The 22,546-nt window shown below is 35.6% G+C and overlaps 1 protein-coding gene across 2 annotated transcripts in view; it reads right to left on the bottom strand.

Moving 5' to 3' along the window:
- Positions 1-3,871: 3,871 nt before the first annotated feature.
- The window catches only part of TBC1D19 (TBC1 domain family member 19), a 46,720-nt gene continuing 28,045 nt past the window's right edge, over positions 3,872-22,546 (bottom strand). For both annotated transcript variants that reach the window (XM_008645008.2, XM_017727542.1), the window contains 10 exons: positions 19,429-19,503; positions 18,898-18,960; positions 14,473-14,557; positions 12,154-12,198; positions 10,905-10,937; positions 8,503-8,612; positions 7,142-7,233; positions 6,284-6,399; positions 5,387-5,457; positions 3,872-4,392 (listed from right to left, as the gene is read on the bottom strand). In XM_008645008.2, coding sequence (XP_008643230.1) covers positions 4,318-4,392; positions 5,387-5,457; positions 6,284-6,399; positions 7,142-7,233; positions 8,503-8,612; positions 10,905-10,937; positions 12,154-12,198; positions 14,473-14,557; positions 18,898-18,960; positions 19,429-19,503 — 765 coding nt within the window. In that variant the 3' untranslated portion in view covers positions 3,872-4,317. The remainder of the gene's footprint in view (positions 4,393-5,386; positions 5,458-6,283; positions 6,400-7,141; positions 7,234-8,502; positions 8,613-10,904; positions 10,938-12,153; positions 12,199-14,472; positions 14,558-18,897; positions 18,961-19,428; positions 19,504-22,546) is intronic.

The following is a 22,546-nucleotide window of genomic DNA, read 5'->3' on the forward strand; positions in this document are numbered from 1 at the left end:
CCCTTCTGTACTGAGTCCTAAAGCTGCGAATAAACCCTGAATCCCAAGCGCTGGAGTTGTCCTTCAGCACTTCTTCTGAAAGTATCCACAAGAATGATACCCAGTATCATTCCTATGGCCGCTGGAGGGGGAATCATTCACAGGGGCTGTTTCTCCTGCTGGTGCTGCCCATTCCAACGGGAAGGCTGGCTAATGCCCCTATGGCCGCTGGAGGGGGAATCATTCACAGGGGCTGTTTCTCCTGCTGGTGCTGCCCATTCCAACGGGAAGGCTGGCTAATGCCCCTCTGCCCGCCCTTCCCAGGGGCCCTCACCTTCACCCTGGCCCTGGCCCTGCTGCATTCCCTCCCCAGTGGTCAAGCTTCCTGGAGCTGGAGGAAACCTGCTGGAGTGGTGCTGCCCATTCCAACGGGAAGGCTGGCTAATGCCCCTCTGCCCGCCATTCCCAGGGGCCCTCACCTTCACCCTGGCCCTGGCCCTGCTGCATTCCCTCCCCAGTGGTCAAGCTTCCTGGAGCTGGAGGAAACCTGCTGGAGCTGCTGGGCAACACAAAGCTCTGTTGATCTCAAATATGTGCTTCAGCTAATTGCCTTTCCTGTGTGGGCTGTGAGGATGGAAGCCGCTGGTCCAGCACCTGCAAGCAGCCAGGCACAGACAGAAATGGCCTGGAGGAAAAGAGGGAAAAGGAAGCACCCAGCAGCTCCCATCGCCCCAGCTGCATCCGTCCCCTCCCTCCCCCATTTCCTCACATAAAATACTGGACAGAATATTTTACTGATTTGTTAAAATATGTTGAAAGGCTCTTCCCCTTCCTCTCTCAAGATAACAGCCCTTCAGTTTTGCACTATATTTCAATATCTTTTATAAAATGCTTATTTTATTGTTAATTAACAGCTCATTGTATTGCCTTCCCCAAGCTGATCCTTATACAGCAATTCTGTTTCAAGGAATCCCTTCAGTCTTGTTGGAAGCATTTAATAAAATTCATCAGAAAATAGTAAAATAGGTGCAAGCTTCAGCATATTTTCTTTGCTGTTTTCTGGCAACAAGTAGAAATTTTTCTTTAACTGGAGACTCCTTGCAGCTTTTTCCCTTTACTGGGATATCTAACTGCTTTATGGTCTTCATACTCTCATCATTTCCCATAATAAAATTTGTTACTATGGTAAAAAAAAAATCCACTAAAAATTATAAACTGTTCTAGTTATTCAGTTGTTCCGTGACCCAGCCATCAAGATTTGAGCTTCAACATATTTTTGGAAGTACTGAAGGAAGATAACTTGGGTACATTTTTAGACTAGACTATTTACTTTTGCATTTTTACAACAGTCTATTTGACATTACAAGAAACCCTTGACAGCCCATCGCCAGAATCCTAAGGTAAGCAGCAAAAGATATGATCATTATCTGTAAATATGGAGACAACTCGTTCTTGTACTGAAATGTCTGTTTATATCGATTTCAGATAGGGAGGAACAGACCAAAACAATTTGACTAAATTGAGCCATTGGACATTAAGCTGAGCCTGTTTAAACCAATGCAATTATCAATTTAGATATGATTCTAAAATCCCATCTGGCCATTACTTAAAACAGCAAAAATCAAAAAGGAGTTTTACGAATTTGGAAGTCAAATGACAGACTACAGATGTCAAGAAGTTTGAACTGATCTCTAAAGTTAAAGAATTAAAACTTAAATAATTGATACTACCCATGTATACAAGAGAAGTATCTAGCTGCCAGATAGAAACCAATCATTTTAATATTAACAAAAAAATTGAATTTGTACTATTTAAGCAAGGGAGATTAAAAATACAAGTATCAGCCAGAATCTGAAAGAGTATTTTGCTAGAACTAAATGAGTAACTGAAGGAAACATGAAAACAACACCACTTCAGTCAAAGCAACATTTTAAAATAAATTTTTAAAAATATATAAAAATCTAACAATATAGTTGAAGCTTAAGGTGAGGATCTAGTTCATTTTTTAATCTCATCTTAATCTCATTTTAAGCACTTATGCTCAGTATTCCGGTATATAAAAAGGTGCGTGGAGACCCTCATGAGCTCCAGAGCACAAGGTTCCCTGTCCAGTCATCAAGAAAACACCACTGCAGGTCAGGAACAGTTTAAGTACCCCAGTGGGGAAGGTGGAGGGGATGCAAGGGAGATGGGAGATAAAACCAGACCTTATTCTATTAGTCACAGAACTGCTTGTTCAAACAAGAATCCAACAGTCTCTATCTCTGCCTACTTATAGCATTTCCAAATTTATTGAAAATGAAAAAGAGAAAATACTGCTCAAAATCCCAATCTGGTACTGTTCGGATTCTGCACCATGTACTAGCACAAAGCAAAGGGAATTAGAGGGTCAGCAGGCCTGTAGGGAATCTCCCTTGCTATTTAGTAAATACTTTTAATTCTTTAGAACACCATGGTAACCTTGTAATGACCTTATTGAGCCACAATCCTTGTGACTGCTTTGTAACATTATAATTTCTAAACTGCTACCCAATTTATGGATTTTAAAAACTGCAAAACGCTGCATTTTTAGAGGTAGATGTATATTATGTGTTGTTCTGAAGATGAAATAAGATCTTGTGGTTAATACACAAACTGAGTATCCAGAAATGTAAACAGAAGTTCAAGAGAGGAGAGACTGCTCACCTCCTTTAGGAATTTACTCTGTAATCTTTAGCAAATCATTTAATCTTTCTGTGCCTTCATTTCCCATATATAAAACAGGGTAATACTTGCTGTAAAGGATAAAAGCTGTCGCGTGTCTTTTTAAAAACTAAATGTCATAGAAAAGCCTCTCATTAAACAGTTAAAATTACTTCTTGCAAATATTAAGGAAAACATCCGTTTTCTTTGTTAGCCAGAGCAAAACTTCCCCAAATATTCTCACACTGCTATATATCTGCTAAGCAGTTTCGTTCTTTATATAGGAAGTGATACTACTGAGTCCACAACTTCACCTTTTTTAAGTTAGCCTTATAAATTTACTAGCTCAGTAAGTTTCTACTACATTACCCTGACAGAGACAACAAGATTCACAGACATAAAGCTCATAACCCTATCTGAGACTACAGCTTACATCACTTGTCAAATTTTGAGCAAACTATGAAGGATTCATGTATCACTGATTTACACTCAGTATGACAAATAATGACAACTACATGTACATAAGCATGTACATGTACATAAACCACGCAAAGACAGAAGTCCTATTGCAAATGCAGTCACTATATAACCCACCATGGTTATCTGACTTAGAACCTTTTTCAGGTGTTAAGATATACTTACTCAAATCAGATTATTGATTCCAACTTTGTATTAAACAAATCAAACAAACTCTGTGAGGAAGACCTCACAAACAGATGATGCCAGCCTGACTGTAGTGACAACCCATCACACATCAATACGAGCAGGGCTCTTGCACTGAAGCCTGAGCTGTTGAATAACAGAGGCTGGAACACTGTCAAAGGCGTAGCACTGCTCTCCCAGAGAGGGTGTGGGGCACCGCGAAAGGACTCTTGGCATCATTCTCAGGGGAATATTTTGTCTCATGCAAGGACTGGCTCCACAGGTTCTGAAGGAAGCTATGCTCAGGCCTTCTCTGCAGGGGAACATATTTTATGCCTTTGATGGGACTCTGGGTAGAAGTTCAGCAGACACCTGAGACAGCTGTATACCTAACCAAAGATGAACAGGAAATGCGTGACCACATCTCTGTGTATGAGAAGAATAAACAGGAGCAGTTAACATGAGAAAGAACATGGAGAAAATTTCTGTGAAAAGAATAAATAAGATAAGGATAGCAAAACTGATGGATGACCCCATCTTTTCCTTAGAAAACAAGAAAAAAATAATCTTGCAAGTAAAAGTATCTTTATTTTCTATTTTCTCACTTGACAGTACTGGAGCTGATATCCTCTAAGCTGTAAGCCTGAAAAAGTAATTTAATATTAAAAGAATAAGAGCTTTTACAACTCTGACAATAACATCACAAAACTCAGATCACTAATTACATTTACTTTAGTATTACATGCATTTTAGACAGTGATTCATATTGTTTACTTGTACAAGTAGTCATTCTCAATGTACAAGTAATAACCATTGCTTTTACAGTGAAATTCATTAGCATGCACTTCACACAATCATGTGCAAAGTTATTTTTTCCAGTTAGAAAATATTAAGGTAATTATTTCTAAGTTGATTTTATACATGGAGTTTAATTTTGGTTTTATGCAGACATTGCATAGTTGATGCTTAGCTTCTCCCTCCAGAAAACCTGGAATGTGGTATTGTTGAAGCAGATCAAGTGACTGTAGCAAACAAGAAGATTTGAAGAAGAGGCATAACTTTCAGGGTTGAAAGGTCAGCAAGTACAGCCTAGGATGAAAATCAAAAAGGCTTGTTAAACTTGGAATTTGAACCAAATTTCCTTAAAGCAAGTTAAGAAGTCAGGAAAAGATTCAAATACTGAGTACAATACTGCCAATAATCATATTTGGACATGACTAGAAACAAATTATACTGGTTTATGTTAGTACCTTATTGCATAATTTTTCATTCTAACATTTCAAAGAAAAAACATATTTACCCAATGTATAGTACCCAAGTAACTTAATTTTAGCCTTTAGCCTTACTTCAAATATACACGGCATCATGGGTGAATAAGGGGTCTAACATTTCAACTTGCTTCTAAAAATAATTGGGAATTAAGAATCCTTATCCTGTGGCTTGGCTAGTACTTGTGAAGTAAGTCCAATGTAATGCCTCAAATAATCCATGTCTTCTCCTGAAAGTATGTTTTAAAAAAGCCAAAGAAACTGATCACAAACTCTCAAAGTCTGGAAAAAAAATCCATCCCCATATATCTGAAAAAAAAAATTAGTAAGTTACTAGATATAAATAATAGTAATCTTCATCCTAATGACTTCCTTTTCTTCATTTCCTGTGACAGTACACACAGTGAAATTTCAGATTCACATTGCCAAATTAATCTTGTAAAATTTTTGTAATTTTTAGAACAGAAGCAACTAAAATGTACAGAGGAAAAGGGTACAAACCTCTGCAATATTGCAAAAACAATATATACCACTAACAGTGATTATATATTAAAAAGAAAAAAAAACCTATTTGTACAAAATAATTGTATAACACTGCATTTTTATTGCAAATATGCTTTATTTCCTTTTACTCCAGAAAAACAGCATTATGTACACATAATGCATGCTCACAATTTCCTGATTTTTTTCCTAAGGTAAGAATTTAGACAGAAAGATTTGCACTATGCACCATGTGCCATGTGAAGCTTAAGTTACTCTTATTGGCAAAGCATCAGAAACTATTTCAATCTCCTCCAAGTGAAACTTATCCTTACTTCAGCTGCAGCCAGTGATGTCACCTCCATCAGGTTGACTGCTCGGAAAGCAAACACAGCAGCTGCCAGGACTGAAAGAAAATGTCCAATATTTAAATTTCTGACCTGATAAGTGGTGGTTAGAATTAATCTTGATATAAAATATCAATTTTCACTTAGCTTAATTATCTTGATTCTGAAGAATAATATACAACAGGTGGCTGGGTTTGAGTTTCTTTGACCACTCTTTCAGACAGGAAAAACACAACATTCCTTCAGAAAAGTCTGAGTGAAAATGCCTGAGTTTAAGATGATTAGCTTTTAATTAAAAGGGACAAGCTGTCTTGTATGTACAAATGGAACCAAAACCTTTTCTCTTCTACTCACCTACTTTGTATTTAAAAACTGACACAACTGAAGATACATGTTTTCTTTAAAACTTCCATCTTGAACCTTCATAAATATGAGGACATTATTTAACTACAAAACTTTCAAAGTGTCTTAAAAGATGCCACTTCAAAGGCAGAAATCCAGCAAAATCAGGGGACTCTCAATTGCTTTAAGACTGTAGAAATAGTTGCCATAAATAACATGAATCTTGTATTTTGTGAAAGGTGATGAATTCATTTGCCACTACCACTGAAGCTGGGAGAACATCTTATGTTCTGTTCAGAGAGCACTTAGCATTTTTGGAGCATTTCCATAAAAAACCAAATTACCTGACATATTTTTTATTAAAGATGCAGTACTCATGCAATTCCATTTTTCTAGATGATATATGCTTCGACACATATGTAACCTGCTGTCTTCATTCAAAGAGCAACCATTTTCTTCTCATCACAAAATACATTGAAGCTAACATGTATTTGCCTTACATTAACACAGACTTCACATGTTTTGTAAAAGTAATTCTATTACCAGCAAGAATTTCTAGAGAATTGTATCCCAGGATTCTGTCCCACAGAAGCAAGAGCTGGTCTGTAGCTAAATAACCAGAAAATGCTCGTACCATCCATTTAAATGAAATTCGTAGCCTGCAAACAAGTGACAAACAATGGTTATTATATTTCTGCCTCCCATAATGATTGGATTGTCTATAAATTGAAAATATTTCATTGTACTTCCACATTTCTCTTCCAGGAAGAACAAGCATTTTCTCTTGCTGCAGTAATAATCAATATTTTAATTTGCAACAGCCATCATAAAACTATTTAGCATCTCATTTGATAAAGTACTAACATCATTCTCATTATCATTCTGATCAAACAATCACATTAGAGTGATCCTCAGCTATTATCACCCTCTATGTTTCATCCTTTCTGCTATTATGCTATTAAGATGGATACCAATTAAGACAAAAAGGTTTTCAGGTTCTGTTGTGCCTGGCACCATGAGTTCACTATCAAATGACTCTTGCTCTCTCGCCCCTTCCAGTACCTTCTGCAGCAACTAACACATCTCTGTGTATTCTGTCCCCTAGGAAATACCTTAGTTCCATCAGATCCAACATGAATTACTGAAATTTAGCTGAATAATGCAGCATAGAGCATTTCTCACAGAATAAATTTCTTTTTCACAGAGCATACAGAAGAAATGCATGAAGCACAGATACGCAGGTTAGACAAAGCACTGCATCTGACTCTCAAGGAAAAATGGCACACTGATGTTTATACTTTTGTGTAATTTCTCATAGATCTTAAATTAAAATACTGCAGAAAAGCATTTTCAGAATGATGAATGTGCAATACTTGTAACAAGTCAGAAAGAAGTACTTACGGCTGAGCTCCAATTTCTCGGAGGTGATAGAAGAGCTGGGGCAGATGGGTTTGTAGAAGAGTCTCAAAAAGCAAGCACAATGATACAATGCCCTAAGGAAACAAGATCATATCCTGAATACTAACACTCATCCTGTCAAATCTGAGAAAACAGTATCACCATGTAAGTGTGCAGGAATTTTTAATTCAAGCAATAAAACACTATTAATGATATAATATTCAACTCAGGTGAGAAAGGCACAAGCAATTCTAATACCTTCAGTCACTAAAGCCTTGCTCCTGCAATTCTGTTGTCATGGGTTAAACAGTAATGAGTATTTTGGACCAAACCACTACATCTGTGTATGTATTAGCAACATAATACGTACTGTTAGTCCCTTTCAGCTCTGAGTTACTTATGGTGTTTGTATGTCAAGGCTGAAGTACTTAATGGGTTATTACAATATGATCTACTTGAAATATTTCTACTTTGATGAAACAGACTTCAGTTGCACTAAAAAATAAAGGATGTAAGAAAAAGTATCTCTTTGATAAGTAAAACCAAACAGCAATAGGGATAACTACAAAAATAGTTAAACATAAACACGTTAAAAATTGTTTAAAAAATTACCATGGAAATGAATAGACTCTGGTTTGACCCCTTTCTCTGCTATTAAAGATGGAAAGCACAATACATAGCCTTTAAATGGTATACCAAGAAAAGGATTTTCTTTTAACCAGGAAATATTTTCAAAAAGCAATGTAACTCTTCAGCACTTTTTGAAGGAAAAAAGAAATATTTACTCTGTTTTATTCTTCACAAATAGAAGACAAGCCAATTTTTACAACTGTTGTACATTCAAGACAGCTGGTCCTGGTCACAAACAGCCACATTATTTAAACTCATCTAGTAGTAGTAAAAAGCATATGCTGTCATAGCAAGATACTTCAGTTAAAGAAACAGACACTAAATTGGTATCACTGAAACAATATCCCTATACATATATTTTAGTCCCTTTACCCCAGACAATAGTTCAGAGTCCATTTACATGTCTTCAATGAAAGTGAGTTTGCATTTACGTGACCCCTTGAACTGAGAAACCTATTAGATTAAAAAATTTGACTCTTATAAAAGACCCCATACCCTCATAAAATGAGAACTTACTATTTTAATAAGGTACATGATAGCAAAGACTAACACTGACATAGAAAACAACAATATCCAGACTGGAATTACCTAATAATTTTCCCAAGCTTGCCTGAAATATTTTATTATATTTAAAAGGATACATTTTAGTCACATAGAAAACCATGCTACTGTATATTATTGTTTTGTAGCAAACAGAGTATCGAGTGAGTGGATTTAATTCCTAATGAACTTACAGAGGGATGAGAAGAGATGGAATGGAGTCTGAAGAAAAAACGCACATACATCTCACGGAATATCTGATACAATTTGGAAGGTTCATGGTACAGAAAACAAAGTGGAGCAACTGAAAAGATAAAAGAATTATAATTGACTCAACACTGTAAACTGCTGAAAGAGTTCAATGATTAAGTGCATGAAGTATGAGGAAAAGCCAATTAATTTATAGTACCACAATTTACAAAAACATACTAAACCAATTATTGAGAAAGAAGTATTCAATAACAGTAATGTAAAAAGTCAAAAAAAGGAGTATGATACATTCTGTATATTATTCCTACATATTTCAAGTTAAACCGATTAGAACCTGCTTACTACAGTGCTGGCTTCGGAACCGTAAGAAATATGCTGTAAGGAGAGCATCTCTGGGGTGTAAGGCGATGTGTACAGTGCAAGTTTTTGATTCAACTGTCTGTAACCTTCAATGCACCATGGGGCCCAGTGACCAGCTCCAAACTGATGCCCTATTTGTAAGACTGCTTGAAGATGGATATTGTGAAAATGAAAACATTAAAAGAACAGCTTTTGGTTGCCACAATAACATCACTAAGTATGACAAACTGATAAAGACGTGCTTATTTCTTACAAGATCTGTAAATCATGGACATTTGGTAGTTTACTGTTTAGAAGTCTTCTAGTACACTTGATTCAAAATAAGAATTGATTACATTTGTAAAACAGGCACTCTGAAACTTTTCTTGTTTCATAAAAGTCTAGCATATAGATAAATCTGTTATACACACAAACATAACCAGTTCCTTGAGACAGACAGTCCATTCACTCAATGCATTTTCACAGACAGTTGTCCTTATACCTTTTTGTGAATAGGCTTTTGATCTGTCCACTCATCACACTGACTGCTTCATTTTACAGGTGCATTCATTTTAGTTAACAGCTTACATTTTAACATATTGGATATGGATACATTTATCTGCATACGTATGGACACACACACAGATATAGGTACATTTATATATAAATACAGATACATGCATGTGTGAATTTATTTTCATATCTAAATATCAGAGAAGGTGGCTTAATAAAAAACATAGTGTCTGTGTATGAGAGGTGGGGTGCTAAGGTAGGGTGAGATGTTCACAGAAACGTGTATTTCTGTAGGGGTAAGAAAAGCAGAGGGTGTCACCCGTGTTCATGTTTTTAATACTTGAAGATGGAGGTGGAATTGTCAGTGTGCACATGTACATAAAGGCCAACAGGGTAACAGAACAACCTCTGACAGCTGGCACCCTGACAGTGTATGCATGCAAACAGGAAAAAGGGTATAGGATTTTCCCTAAGGACCCAGACACTTCCTCATATAGCAGCACAGCATGGAATACAGAAGATGCTCTGCTTGGTCCCAGCCACTGTGCCCATAGCCTTGAGCTACATTACCATATTTCTGCTGCCTTGCTTTTCACCCTTTCTCCTTCTCAGAGCCAGTGTATTCTGAGCCTGTGCAAAGAGCAAGGACAGGAGGGAGGGAGGAACTCCCACCCCAGTTTGGGAGACACTGTTCTCAAGTGCAGAGTCGTATCCAAACATTTTGAAAAGCAGTTCACATGGAACAAGTGAACACCGTCTAGTGGGTCCCTAAGGAAGAGTTTGTAACTTAAGTGCTCATTACTTCAAAGACTTTAGATTCCCTACTCAGGTTCAAATCTGCATTTCATATTTAAATTGCATGATTTTAATGATTGTGAGATCATTAAACTTTATTATTAGCAAAACATAGCATTTTAAGTATAATCTTACAATCTGCTTGCCCTGTGATGCTACAAATACCTTTCATAAACCAAAACAAAAAACTGAAAAGCCAAAACATCTAATCTCACATCTACAATAGCTGCAATACATCTGTAACCCAAGGAGATTTTTCTGCTTCTTTCCTAAAAATCTTGTTGATATTTGTGCTTTCCTTTGTGCAGTAAATTAGCAACCATTCTATTATGTAATGCTCTTTTAACACCTCTTGTAGGAAAATGGATAGAGCAACAGGCCTTTCACATTATTCTTGTTTTTAAAAACTCTTTTCATACATAACTTGGTCTACCCAGAAGCGAAGCACAAGGAAAGAGACTTTGTTGGTAAACTTCATCCCTCTATTCATACACATTAAGATGCATAGCTTAGCTCAGCTATTAGCTCTCAAACAAGAAATTCCCACGTGGCAGCGAGCTATACTATAAGTAAATAAAACAGCCAGAAATTTTTAAAATTATATTCAACAATCTTCATATAAAAAGAAACATAAAAGCACACACACAAGTTTAAAAGTTGCAGGAGAGCACATACTGCTTTAAACTGCAATACGACAAAAAGCAATCCTGAGGTTTTAGTGTATGAGAGTCACACTTACCATACATAGAAAAGCCATGAAAAGGAATTACACCTATGAAACAAAAATATTTATTCTTTTGTTCTTTTATAGTCCTCTTTATCCATGCAAAAAACATTATTCCCCCCCACGTTATCAAATTGTATTCTGCCTACGTCAGGAATAAAGTATTTCCTTGTTATTGCACCTGCACAGATTTCCATCTTGTAAATACTTAAGTACAGTATCACCTGCGTCAGTATGACCAATTACATGCTTAAACACAAGCTATAGCTCCTAGAAAGCCAAGTAAAGCTCAGTTTCCATGAAGTTGCTACATAGAAGCTTTGCTGATATCAGAACCTAATTTCAGGTACATGACAACCCATAAATGCCATGCACTGACAAAAACAGAGTAGGAAAAAAAGAAGGCCAAGACCTCTAGTAATTCATGGAGTACTCAGACAGAACATTCACAGTACTTGACAGTTGTAGCATGACAGGTCTCTCCTCCTTTCCAGCTCCCATTCACTAGATTTTATATATGACTGGTAAGAGGGAGCTGCTTTGGCAAAAAATCAAAAGAACAATGCTTCATGGCTACAAAGCTGCAAGGAATTGTGGAGACAAACATGGAGAAAAGAGAAACAAAAGTTTGTACTGCAAATGACTCCACTGAAATACAGAAGACATAAAAGACAAGGCCAGAGATACAGATTTAAGACTGGTGATGTAAGGCCTTGAAAGCAAGAGCAAAGAGCTTGAACTTAAAATACAAATGCAGGGAAAGGATTCAATAGGGATTGAAACGGTCAAGGTAAGAGCTGAAAAAACAATTTTAATAACTGAAGTTATAACAACAGCAGTGATATTAACTTAAAATTACATAGATCTGCTGTGTCTGAAGTTTTAATATGAACACAAATTTTGAAAGGAAAAGACTTTATGGTGCGGTTTGTTGAGTACTGAAAACCTGGGAGGTCAGCCAGTTTCAGCATGTATCATTTAAATCTTCCAAGTGCCAATACAAGACTGAATACAAGCTGCTGCACCACAAGCTGTTTTCCTTCTCCTTACCACACACTTAGACAAACTCTGCTTATGACTACTAACACCAGCCTGAATGTGGGTTTGGAGTAGCTTTCTTCCAGCTTACTCTTTTAAATTAATGAATTTCAGAGTGACAGCAAAACATAACTTGTAATAGAAAAAGGAATTATCATGTATTTGAGAAAAAAAATCCTGTATCTTGCCAATCTACCACTAGAGGAGGCAACAGTATAATTCATACCATTTGGAGGATAGAAAACAGCATATTCTTCCATTCCAAGTTTTCCTGTGAACCATCAAACCACAAAGAAATTGTCATTAAGCCGTAAAAAGGTAAAAAGATTTAAATCATTTAAATTTAAAAAGTAGATTTTAAGTTACAGTTACAAAAATTGTAACTAATTACATTACTGACCACCTGATATTGTCTAAAACAAGCAAGCAATGCAATGGGACAGGTACAATGTCAGATATAAAACTGAAATGCAGCACCAGCAAAGAAGGATGACAAACAACAGAAGAGAGGAGGAAAATTTCAGCAATGCTGTTCCATTGAGATTTCCATTTGGGTATGTCTTAAGAGCTCTAAAGGTGTTTGCTGCAGACCTTGAAGACTGTGAAGCTAGGAGGGAGTAAGGGCAGACTGACCTAGGGACACGAAAGGCATTTAAACAGATACAACCACAGATAAAAAAGATTCAAGGCTTCATTAGGTCTGCAACAGAGGGGAAGATAACAAACAAATATTTAAGTAATCTGCTGCATGCAAAAGAATTAAGTCAAGAAAATCACTGATCATATAGACTGACCATATAACATTTTATCTTCCCTGCAAAATGAACACATTATATTACTAAACCATATTTTAACTATAGAACCTAATAATCCAAAATCCTTTAATAAAAACAATTTATTTAGAAATATAGAGGTGTTATTAACATAATTATAGCTAATTAAAACCTGCAATTCTTTTAGTTCTAAAATGAGAACATTCAACAAAAAATTTAATTAATTACATGAGAATTTATAGAATATTCTGTGCATTCTGTTTAGTCTTCACAGTAGAAGAGCAGCACATGAAACTTTGGTCAGGTTCAATGGAATCTGGACCTTGATATTTTCCTACAGCATGAACTGACTAAAATTAAATAAAAATTAACCTGCAAAACTCCTGCCTACTAGCCCATGAAAACAAAATCCAGTACTTTCCAATTACACAAATGAGTTGTTTCATTAAACTAAAAAATATTTTCTCCTTTTCCTTTCAATAGTTTGCTTGTTGCGCAGCCAGGAATTATAATCTGGGAGGATGAGTATTTTTGGCACAAAGCACATCTCTTGGAAAATTGGCTAAAAATAGGACATACAAGCCTTTCGGATTTACACAGCACAGATTTAGGTATCAGCAACATCATTCCCCAGATTTGTCTAGGAATATGCAGGATGTTCTGCATAGCTGTGTTTCTGGGCTGCCATGGCTGTGTCTGAAGTGAAACCTGGGATTCCACTGCTGTTCTGCTCTCAGGTGAGCAAATGGGCCCTTTGCTCATTTCAAGGAATAGGTAAAGAAAACTCCATAATTCAGTGGAAGAGAGTAAAACAAAAACAACAAAAAAGGAACTAAAAAATTAGAAAACAAACATTACTCATAGCAACGTAAGAAGCAGCAAGAAGAAAACTGTCAGCAGAGGTCCTGTGCAAAAAAAATACTAAGGGATCATATTTGGCTAAATAGACAGGCACCAGGGACCAAGGAAGTAAACGGGAATATAGAAGGTGAAGGTACATGGGGAAAAAAAAGTGACTGGATTACCGAATGACACAAGAAGGAAGGCAAAATTAGGAACCTCTAGGTAAAATCAAGGCAGGTGAGGTTCTAAGAAACATGGAAACATCCAGAGAAATGGTATCAGAAGTTGGCAGAGAAGGCAAGTGGACTGAAACATGAAATTTAAAAATTGTCAAGAAACATAATGAGACCTCAAGTCAAAGAAAATCCAAAAATAAGCTAATACTCTGGAAGATGCCATGCTTTTTAAAAAAATCAGTATTAAGTATGCTTGGTAAAGCTCTACTCTCCCACACCATTGAACAGAGCCCACAATTCTTCAGCAACATGTTCTGCTTCTGTCTACAAATATTTGCAAAACTCACTGCTTTGGAAAGACAATGTTCTGTAACGACTTCCAGTTGCTGAATTTATTGGAGTTGCAGAGGACAATATTGTCTATTTAAATTTCTTGCTCTGATGAAGACAGACATTGTCACAATTTTACTGTATTGTCATGGCTGTGTTTCATTTCCTCTGGTAGAACACTGCAGAATTATACACAGAAAACTGAAGTAAAAGAACAACACTGCAATCTGGCCTTTATGTGATCAGCTTCTAAATTGTTGTAATAGAATCTGTGCAGAAGTCAGCTGGATACATGTTGTTTTTATTAACATTCTTTTACGTGTAGTCTACTAGGTATAATGAACACAGAGTAAATTCACATACTGTATTACCGCAGCAGTCAACAAAAATCAACACGATCTTTTTAAAAACAACTCTTTTTACCTTGTATGTATGATTTGGGCGGGGTGGCACTACTGTAAGTAAAGTGCTCCAATACAGATGTATCTCGGGAAAAACAGAGTAACACCTGCAGAAAAGAAAGTCAGCTGACTAACTGGATCAAAGTAATGTCAAACAAATTTAAGGAACTGCCTTAATTAGCACCTATTAGAAGCTATTTAAGAGAGCCAATAAGGTTGAAAGCTCTTCACCAACTTAAATTTATTTTCCTGTTCATATTTCCAGGCTCACTTTGAACTTCCTATGATTTTACATTCACCTTCATTTGTTATCAGTTATACATTCACATTCTTCAACCCTCCTCCTTCCCTCTCAGCAGGCGTTTATCCCTTTCTGTCACAACATTAGTGACTGTGCATGCACCTGGCTGCTTTTACATATTTTAGACTGTTTTTCTACTCAGTTACTATGACCTGGGGATGTCCTAGTAAGTGAATAAGCAAATGAAATATTTACATTCTCGGATGTGTGCAGTTCTGGAAGAACTTACATTTGCTTTCATTCCCAGGATCTTTATAAAATGTTTGCATGAAATTCAGCTCTTTCAAAAAACAGATTATAATGTTCACCTTGTATCCTAAAGTTCAGAAATGCACATTGTTTACTGTAAAGTATATTTGGGGTTTATTGTTAACATAAATGAAAAAAAAAAAAACTGTATTCACAGCAACTGAGTATAAAATTAAAAGTAAAAGCATTCACAGAAAAAAATAACAATAAAATCTCATCCTATTTGGACTTGTAAAATATGTGGTAATTAGTATTGTACTTCAAAATCTTCACGTTTTCACGCACCAAAAGCCTGCACTATGAAGAATGAACATGAGAGGGCAGACGTAAGGCAGACTTCAACTCACCGATGACTTTTGCACGCCTGAATCCCTCTGTTTTGGGGTTTAAGCCCAGCCGAAACTAAGCATCACTCAGCTGCTCGCTCAACCCCCTCCTTCTCCACCCCGGTGGAATGGGGAGGAGAATCAAAGTAAAACTTGTAGGTTGAGATAAGATAAGTTTAGTAAGTGAATAATGGCAAATGATAGTAGTAATGATAATAAAAAGACTAAGGCCAAACCCTTGCCAAACCCAGGTTGGCTGTCTGATTCCAGGTAATTCCCCCCAGTTTATATACTGGGCATGATGTTCTGTGGTGTGGAACATCCCTTTGATCAGTCCTGGCTCTGCTCCCTCCCAGTTTCTTTTGTGTGCTTCCTCACTGGCAGAGCATGAGATAAGGAAAAAGTCCTTAGGATAAACACAACTTAGCAAAACTCCAAAATACCAGTGTGTTATCAACACCATTCTCATTCCCAATCAAAAGCACAGCACTGTAACAGCCACTGAGAAGAAATTAACTCTACCCTAGCTGAACCCAGAACACTCTGCTCTTGAAGATTTTAAGAGTTTGTTTTAGTAGTCAAGGTGTAAAAGGTGGAAATGTTTTAGATGGTGTTTCACAACATAATTTATTGTGAATAAAAATGAATGGGTTTTTCCTTCCCACTGATTGGTGCAAACATCTTCCACATATCAGCATTTGTCAAAAGGAAACGCACAAAATGACACATCCAAATATTACTGCTTTAAATGTTTTCTTTTTTATGGAAAGCAGGTCGTATTTTGAGACTTTTTCCTTTTTTGAATCTCAAAACTATTTCTATAATACAAACGTCTTTTAAAAACGAATGGTTTCTTTATCTCAAACAGTTTAAGCTAAATATTATTTTTGTGCAATACACAATAATGTTCATAGCTGCCAAAATATCACTGACAATAACAATACACCAGCAAATGTAATTCTATGTGTATGTTAACTGAGGTGAAAGAAAGAGAAACTAATCTGAAAAGGACATAAACTATGTTCTCTCATAGGAGAAAGAATGTAACCCTCATTTGAGGCCCTCTTTTTTAGGAATACAGTGTCCAGTACCAGTATCTGGAAGTCTTTAAATGAACACTCTGCATCTTTATAGGAGATAGACTCTAACTCAAACCTAAGTTATGACTATATCTAAAAAGCTCCGGGTGAGGTTCTTTGCATGTATTCAGTATGCAGGATGTAAGACTAAAGTACTCAAATTGAACTTCTGGCCTGAAATAATGAATTTGCAAGTTTACTAATCCATGTGTTATTTTTCTCACTAACAAAATGATAGTGCTACAGAAAACAATGGCATAAGCACCTTTTCAAGTACAGAAATATTCAGCAAATTACTGGATATTTATAATCCAACTGAAAAGAAAACCACTGAATTCAAATCACTGAGGGAAAGAAAAAAACCCAAAGTCAAAGCTTTTATCAAAAATAAATTACTTTATTAAAAGTACCTGTAGTTTATTTCAATAATTATGAAGAAGTAATAAAGATATGTAAACTTAGGGATAAAGAAAGCAAAGATATTAAAGGAAATAAATGATATAATTTCAGATTGTTTTTCCTGAAAAGGATTGTATGCTACTAAAGAGGTACCAATAATCCAACAAAATATCCTCATCATTATTTTAAGCCCGAATTTTCTTTTTTTGATGGACATTTCATCTATTCCACAACACACAGACAAAGGACACACTCTGCTCAATTACTTGGAAAACTTAAGAGGCAGTAACTAGTCATGAAAAAAAGCCATAAACCCTGTGCAAACCCAGAAATAATGTATCTGGTTTAAACTAACATTTTCATTATCTATCTTATTTAGCCAATATTTAATTCCACTTATCATACTAAATCAATAAATAATATCCCATATCACAGTGACTCATACTGAAGAATTTTTCAAGGGGCTATAGAACAAAATAATTTGGCAGTAAACCATTTGCAAATTAGGTTCAAAGAGGAAATTATCAAGGAAAATGGATAACTTTCTTCTAAAGTAGAGTCTGAAGAATACCACAAAATTGCAATCAAAACTAGAGCAACAAATAATTAGAAGTTTGAGATATTCTCTTCCTCAAAGCCTTGCAGTAAAACTAGCCACATAATTTTTCAAAGATTTTTGGAGAGTCTCCCTCAAATTACTGAAGACAGGTTAGTCTCTTTTATGATTTTCATTCTGTAGCTATTCTTTTAGTCAATAGAGATATAAAAATATGGAAAATGTTCAACCAGGTTATATACTGAGAATGATGAACAAAATCTATTTCTGTTAGTTTTAAAACAAAAGATTGTATGATATACTAGTTCATACTTCTTCACAGTTTATAACTCTGTGTCCACTGCAACTGTCAGTTAATGACTAATTAATGCCATAGTAGTCTACACAATGAATGAAAACGAAACAGGAATGAGATTTTCATATCCCGAGATGAAGACACGGTGTTACAATAATGAAGATCATCTTTGACCATTAAACCAAGAAAAACTCTTTCATGTACATATTTTTGTGAACAAATATCAATGTTTGAGTTCATTATTAAGTTTGCAAATTTTATTTCTGAAACAAATTCAGATACAGATCTTAACATTGTACCTATTTTTAAATAAAAAAGGTCATAATTTCATGAGGTTATAGTCTTAACTATTAATGTTCAACTGCTTGTTTGCTAAACTATATGTAGACATGCTTAAATAGTACTGCATATTTTTATATCTATATGGTCTAAACAGCATTAAGCACAGTTTCTTGCCTAGTTAAATTACTATCAGTTTTACATATTCCCATCAAAGAAGAAATTATTTCATTTCACATAGCTCTAAATGAAAAAATTAAGCAAGTCTAACATAACAGATGTGACAAATGAAATCAAAAGCACTGTGGAAATGTTAAGTTTGCTGCATGACAGTTATGTTGACAGTGCAATCAACTACACATTAGGAAATTCATAGATGTAACCTCCTTCTATTTATGGGCATTTGATAGGCAGCAACAAAGATAACTCTTTATAAATTATCTGGATTCCTGACTGCTATAAACATCTTTGCAATGGGAGCAATCTGACAAGTAACCATACCTATCACTACCTTATTCAGAATCAATGTCTTTAATTTAAAAATATGTCAACACAATATCTTTTATGCTTACTTCAGTAGGTCACTGTAAAGCAAGGGGGTTTTTTAAATGGAACCCTGAATATATTTGTCAAGTCTTAATTTCTCTGTACACTACAGCTTTTAATTGTTCGGGGTTATTTACTGCAAAGCTGGAAAGGGGAAAAATATGGCTGACTTCATATTTTCCAGCTTAGTGCACTGGAAAGACATCGTCCTTCATAGCACGAGTTTTAGAAGCTTGCCCTGCTTAATCTGTTTAAGTGTACAAGTTTGCTACTCAGAACAGAAAGTATATGTAATGCAGCAAATAGATGTATCTGTCCCACTGTACTCTCCTTACAAAGGCAGTTCTCTCTCCAAAGATGATACAATCCCACAGGAGTGCACCTCCTATGTTTTCTAACCAAAAAACAGTTACATACCTGATATAAATAATCCTCAAACACAAAATAGTAGTCATCATTGCTTGCTGTCAGCTTTACATCCTGTAATAAAAAATACAAGAGTTTGAAGCCAAAAGACCTCTCTTCAGACTCCCATGGAGGCTAAACTTAACACAGTGATAGAAGACACTGTTACATTTTCATTCAAAGAACCATAGTTAACCTTAGACTCCATATTTTACAATTAAAAAATGCCATATTAACTTGATGATTAAGTATTCAGAGTTGAAACTTGAAATGGAAGCAGTTATACCCTGTTGGTTCTTTCTCACAAAGTTATTCCTTCAGATGAAGATATCATTCCTGTATGACTTAATGGTTCAACTCAAATGTCTTACATGAGAGACAACACAGGCACAAGGAGTGAGTTCACAATAATAAGTTCGCAGTAATTATTTTTACACTCCTCAAAACCAAACCATCTAGTAATTTCCTTGTTCAAAAAAACCCAACAACAAGATACCAGTGTGATGAGCACATAAATCACTCACTGTTTAGTTAATTACTTACTTTGTAAATCAGGCTGTCCACTAAAAGGTCATGCTGAATCACATTTGACTTAAGCTGTTCATAATACAAGATGTCCTAAAATTAAAAATATTACCATGATCAGTCTGAGACATGACCAGAATTTATATTTAAACTAAAAAATTAATTTTCAGCAATTGAGAAAAAAAAAAGCACTTATTCAACTGAAAAAAAGCACTGCATATTTATGAAGCATCTATCATGGTTTGTTCTAGTTTAAGCCCTAAGAATTGAGATTTGAGACATTATAAAATGACCTCCCCTTCAGATAATTAATAAAATGACAGTGAAGGGACCAGTTCAAACCAAAGACCCGTATCTTCCAACCTTTGGTTCTCTCTACACCTAAAACCTCTGCAATGCTCATAATCATTTATTGCCCTCTATTTTCATGCACCTCTCCACCAATAGGCTCTAACTGGTGCAAAAAATAGCATTAGTGAGTTGCTCCAAATATTTGACATTAAACTAGTATGAACCTGTAAACAATTTAAATTTGTGCAAAGATGAAATGATAAATACATATAAAAAACTGGTGAAGAGTACAAAGAACTAGGACCTGTTTTTAAACTCCAATTATTTCCTGAATGTCTACAGAACACACATACAGGTGAAATGATGGGGAAGAATCAGAACAAACTTCTCTGTGTTTACTTATTCTATCCCTTCTTTCTTAGAAAGAGCTTGCAAAGTAAAAATAGAACTAAATACTGCACTGTCATCATACAACTCCCAAATCCCTAAATTCCTCTCTGCCGTTACACCTACAGCTGAATAACAGTTTCTGATTGATTTGAACTAATTGATAAACTCAATCAGCCGTCCCAAGGATCCTTCCCACTTCATAAAACTACATTGATTTCGAGGTGTCTGTATGGACACCCCACAAATATTTGTATATTCTAAGCTTTACAGATTTACTGCTGATTTTTTTGATAAATGGACAAGTCCAGAGTAAAGATTTAAAGAACAAATGGGAAGTAAGATGAAATTTTGAGAGGGAGAGAATGGTGAATAGTACACACTTAGAATCAGAATTAATATATTACTAAACTGTTAAGTTGAAATGAGGACAAAAGCTGTATTTATTAAGTACTGATGCCTCCCACAGGGAAAATATTTAAATTTTCCTTTTGAGAAATAAAAAGGGGAGGTATAAATATTACACTATTTCTTTTGGAAGGATCAGACATAAATATTTACTAAATGCAAATTATCTGCAGTATGAACATAACATTCTGTTTTTCAAAGCTACAAAGAACTACTTGAATACTCAGGTCATAATTTTAAAGCATCAATACTGTAGTCTAATCAAGTGTAACACTGCCAAATGAATAATGGTTTTTTTGCCATCTCCAGTGACTGTCTATATTAAAACACAAGAAGCTAATGTTAAAAAAAAGCCAACCAAAACCAAAGAAACCACAAAACAAAAATAAAACCCACGGCCAGGGGGTTGGAACTAAATGATCTTTAAGGTCCCTTCCAACTCAAACCATTCTAAGAAGACCGGAAGGACAAGCTGTTCACTTGAAATATAACTTGAAATAGAATTTTGCATGCTGGAATTTTTAGAATTAAGATTTTCCACCTATTAACTCAAAAAAATTAGAGCGGAAGAAAAAGCCCATCAGACAATGAACAAATTTCTTTCCTAAGCACTGTTTCAGTAGCATGCAGAGAGACTAAACAATTGTGTAACACTACGAACAGAAGGGAAAAAAATTAAACAGATTCTCAGTAACTGTGCACTATCCATTTCATGCAATGAGACAGACATCCCACAGGAAATAACTGTGATTCTGTGATTCAGGATCATATGATTAAAAAATATATACAGTAAATTGGACTGTTTACACAGACAATAATAACTGTGACACTGTTCACCTTCAAATGTTTGTCTTTGCAACCTTAAAAAGGCTCTTTTAACACAGTTCCTCTGAAGTGTACCATTACAAATGAAAACTAAGAAACAATTCATTGTCAGGCAATGTGTTTATACATTTCTAAATAATCCTGCATACCAAGCTCACAGTTTATCATTTTTATGATTACAGTGCTAGATTGTTAGTATCATCCCTTGCTTGGCTGTATATTAGCTTTGTACAGAGGCTGAGCTTTACTGGATAAAATTTTCCAAACAACAATATTGGATGCTAGCACACACAATGTTGCCCACACCAAACCCTCATAACGTTTTACATTAAAGAAAGGAAATTCACAGTTCATGTGATTTAGAGATTCATACAGCTATAAATGTAATAGAGCCTAAGCTGCAAATCAGAAATATTACAGCAAGGAATGCCTGCAAACAGACTACTCAACTCCAGCAAAGAAACCATTCACAAGAGATAGAGAAAGTAAGTGTTAGATAAATCCATATGGTCTATATGAAATTCAGCAGATCATGAAACAGCTACATGTATATGGAAACTGTTTACTATACTTTACAAAAAATAAAGCCATGTATTCAGTCTATGCAAGAAGAGCATCTCAGGGTGTTAGCATTCTGGCAGTAGTCACAGCTTACTGCTGTGAAACACTAGTAAATGCAATGCTTAAACTGGACCATGGCAATCCAGCTTACAACATAGCTGTGGTAACCCACACGCTATCCTACCTGATCCATGGGGAGTTTGCTAGGTCTCACTCAGAAAATCTATTTTTCAAATGCATTTATACTTTTAGTACTCAAAGTCCCTAAAACAATTTGAATTTAGAACCCAGGATAACAAATGCTATCCAAAAATAGTCTTGGAAAAGAAGACACAAGATTCTGACGGCTGCTACATTAGAAGAACAGTTTCGTTTTGCATGACAGAAAAGCATCTGCATGCACTTACCTCAGATCTTAAATTATTCTCTCCAAGATAGTGTATCTTTTCCTGACTTGATGATTTCTGGTTTTTATGGGGGGTGAGGGTGCGTTTTGTATTTCACTGTTATTTCAATCCTTTATTTCAACAATCTCAAAGTAGTAGACAAATTTCCCAGTCTGCATCACTTTATCTACCCTTATCACTTTGTCTCAACGTTATCATTACCATTTTCAAGCCACTTGTCCTCATCTTTCTAGAATTCTTTCAGCATCATCACAAAG

This window comes from Corvus brachyrhynchos, unplaced genomic scaffold, assembly GCF_000691975.1.
Source record: "Corvus brachyrhynchos isolate BGI_N302 unplaced genomic scaffold, ASM69197v1 scaffold80, whole genome shotgun sequence".
In the NCBI taxonomy this organism is placed as follows: Eukaryota; Metazoa; Chordata; class Aves; order Passeriformes; family Corvidae; genus Corvus; species Corvus brachyrhynchos.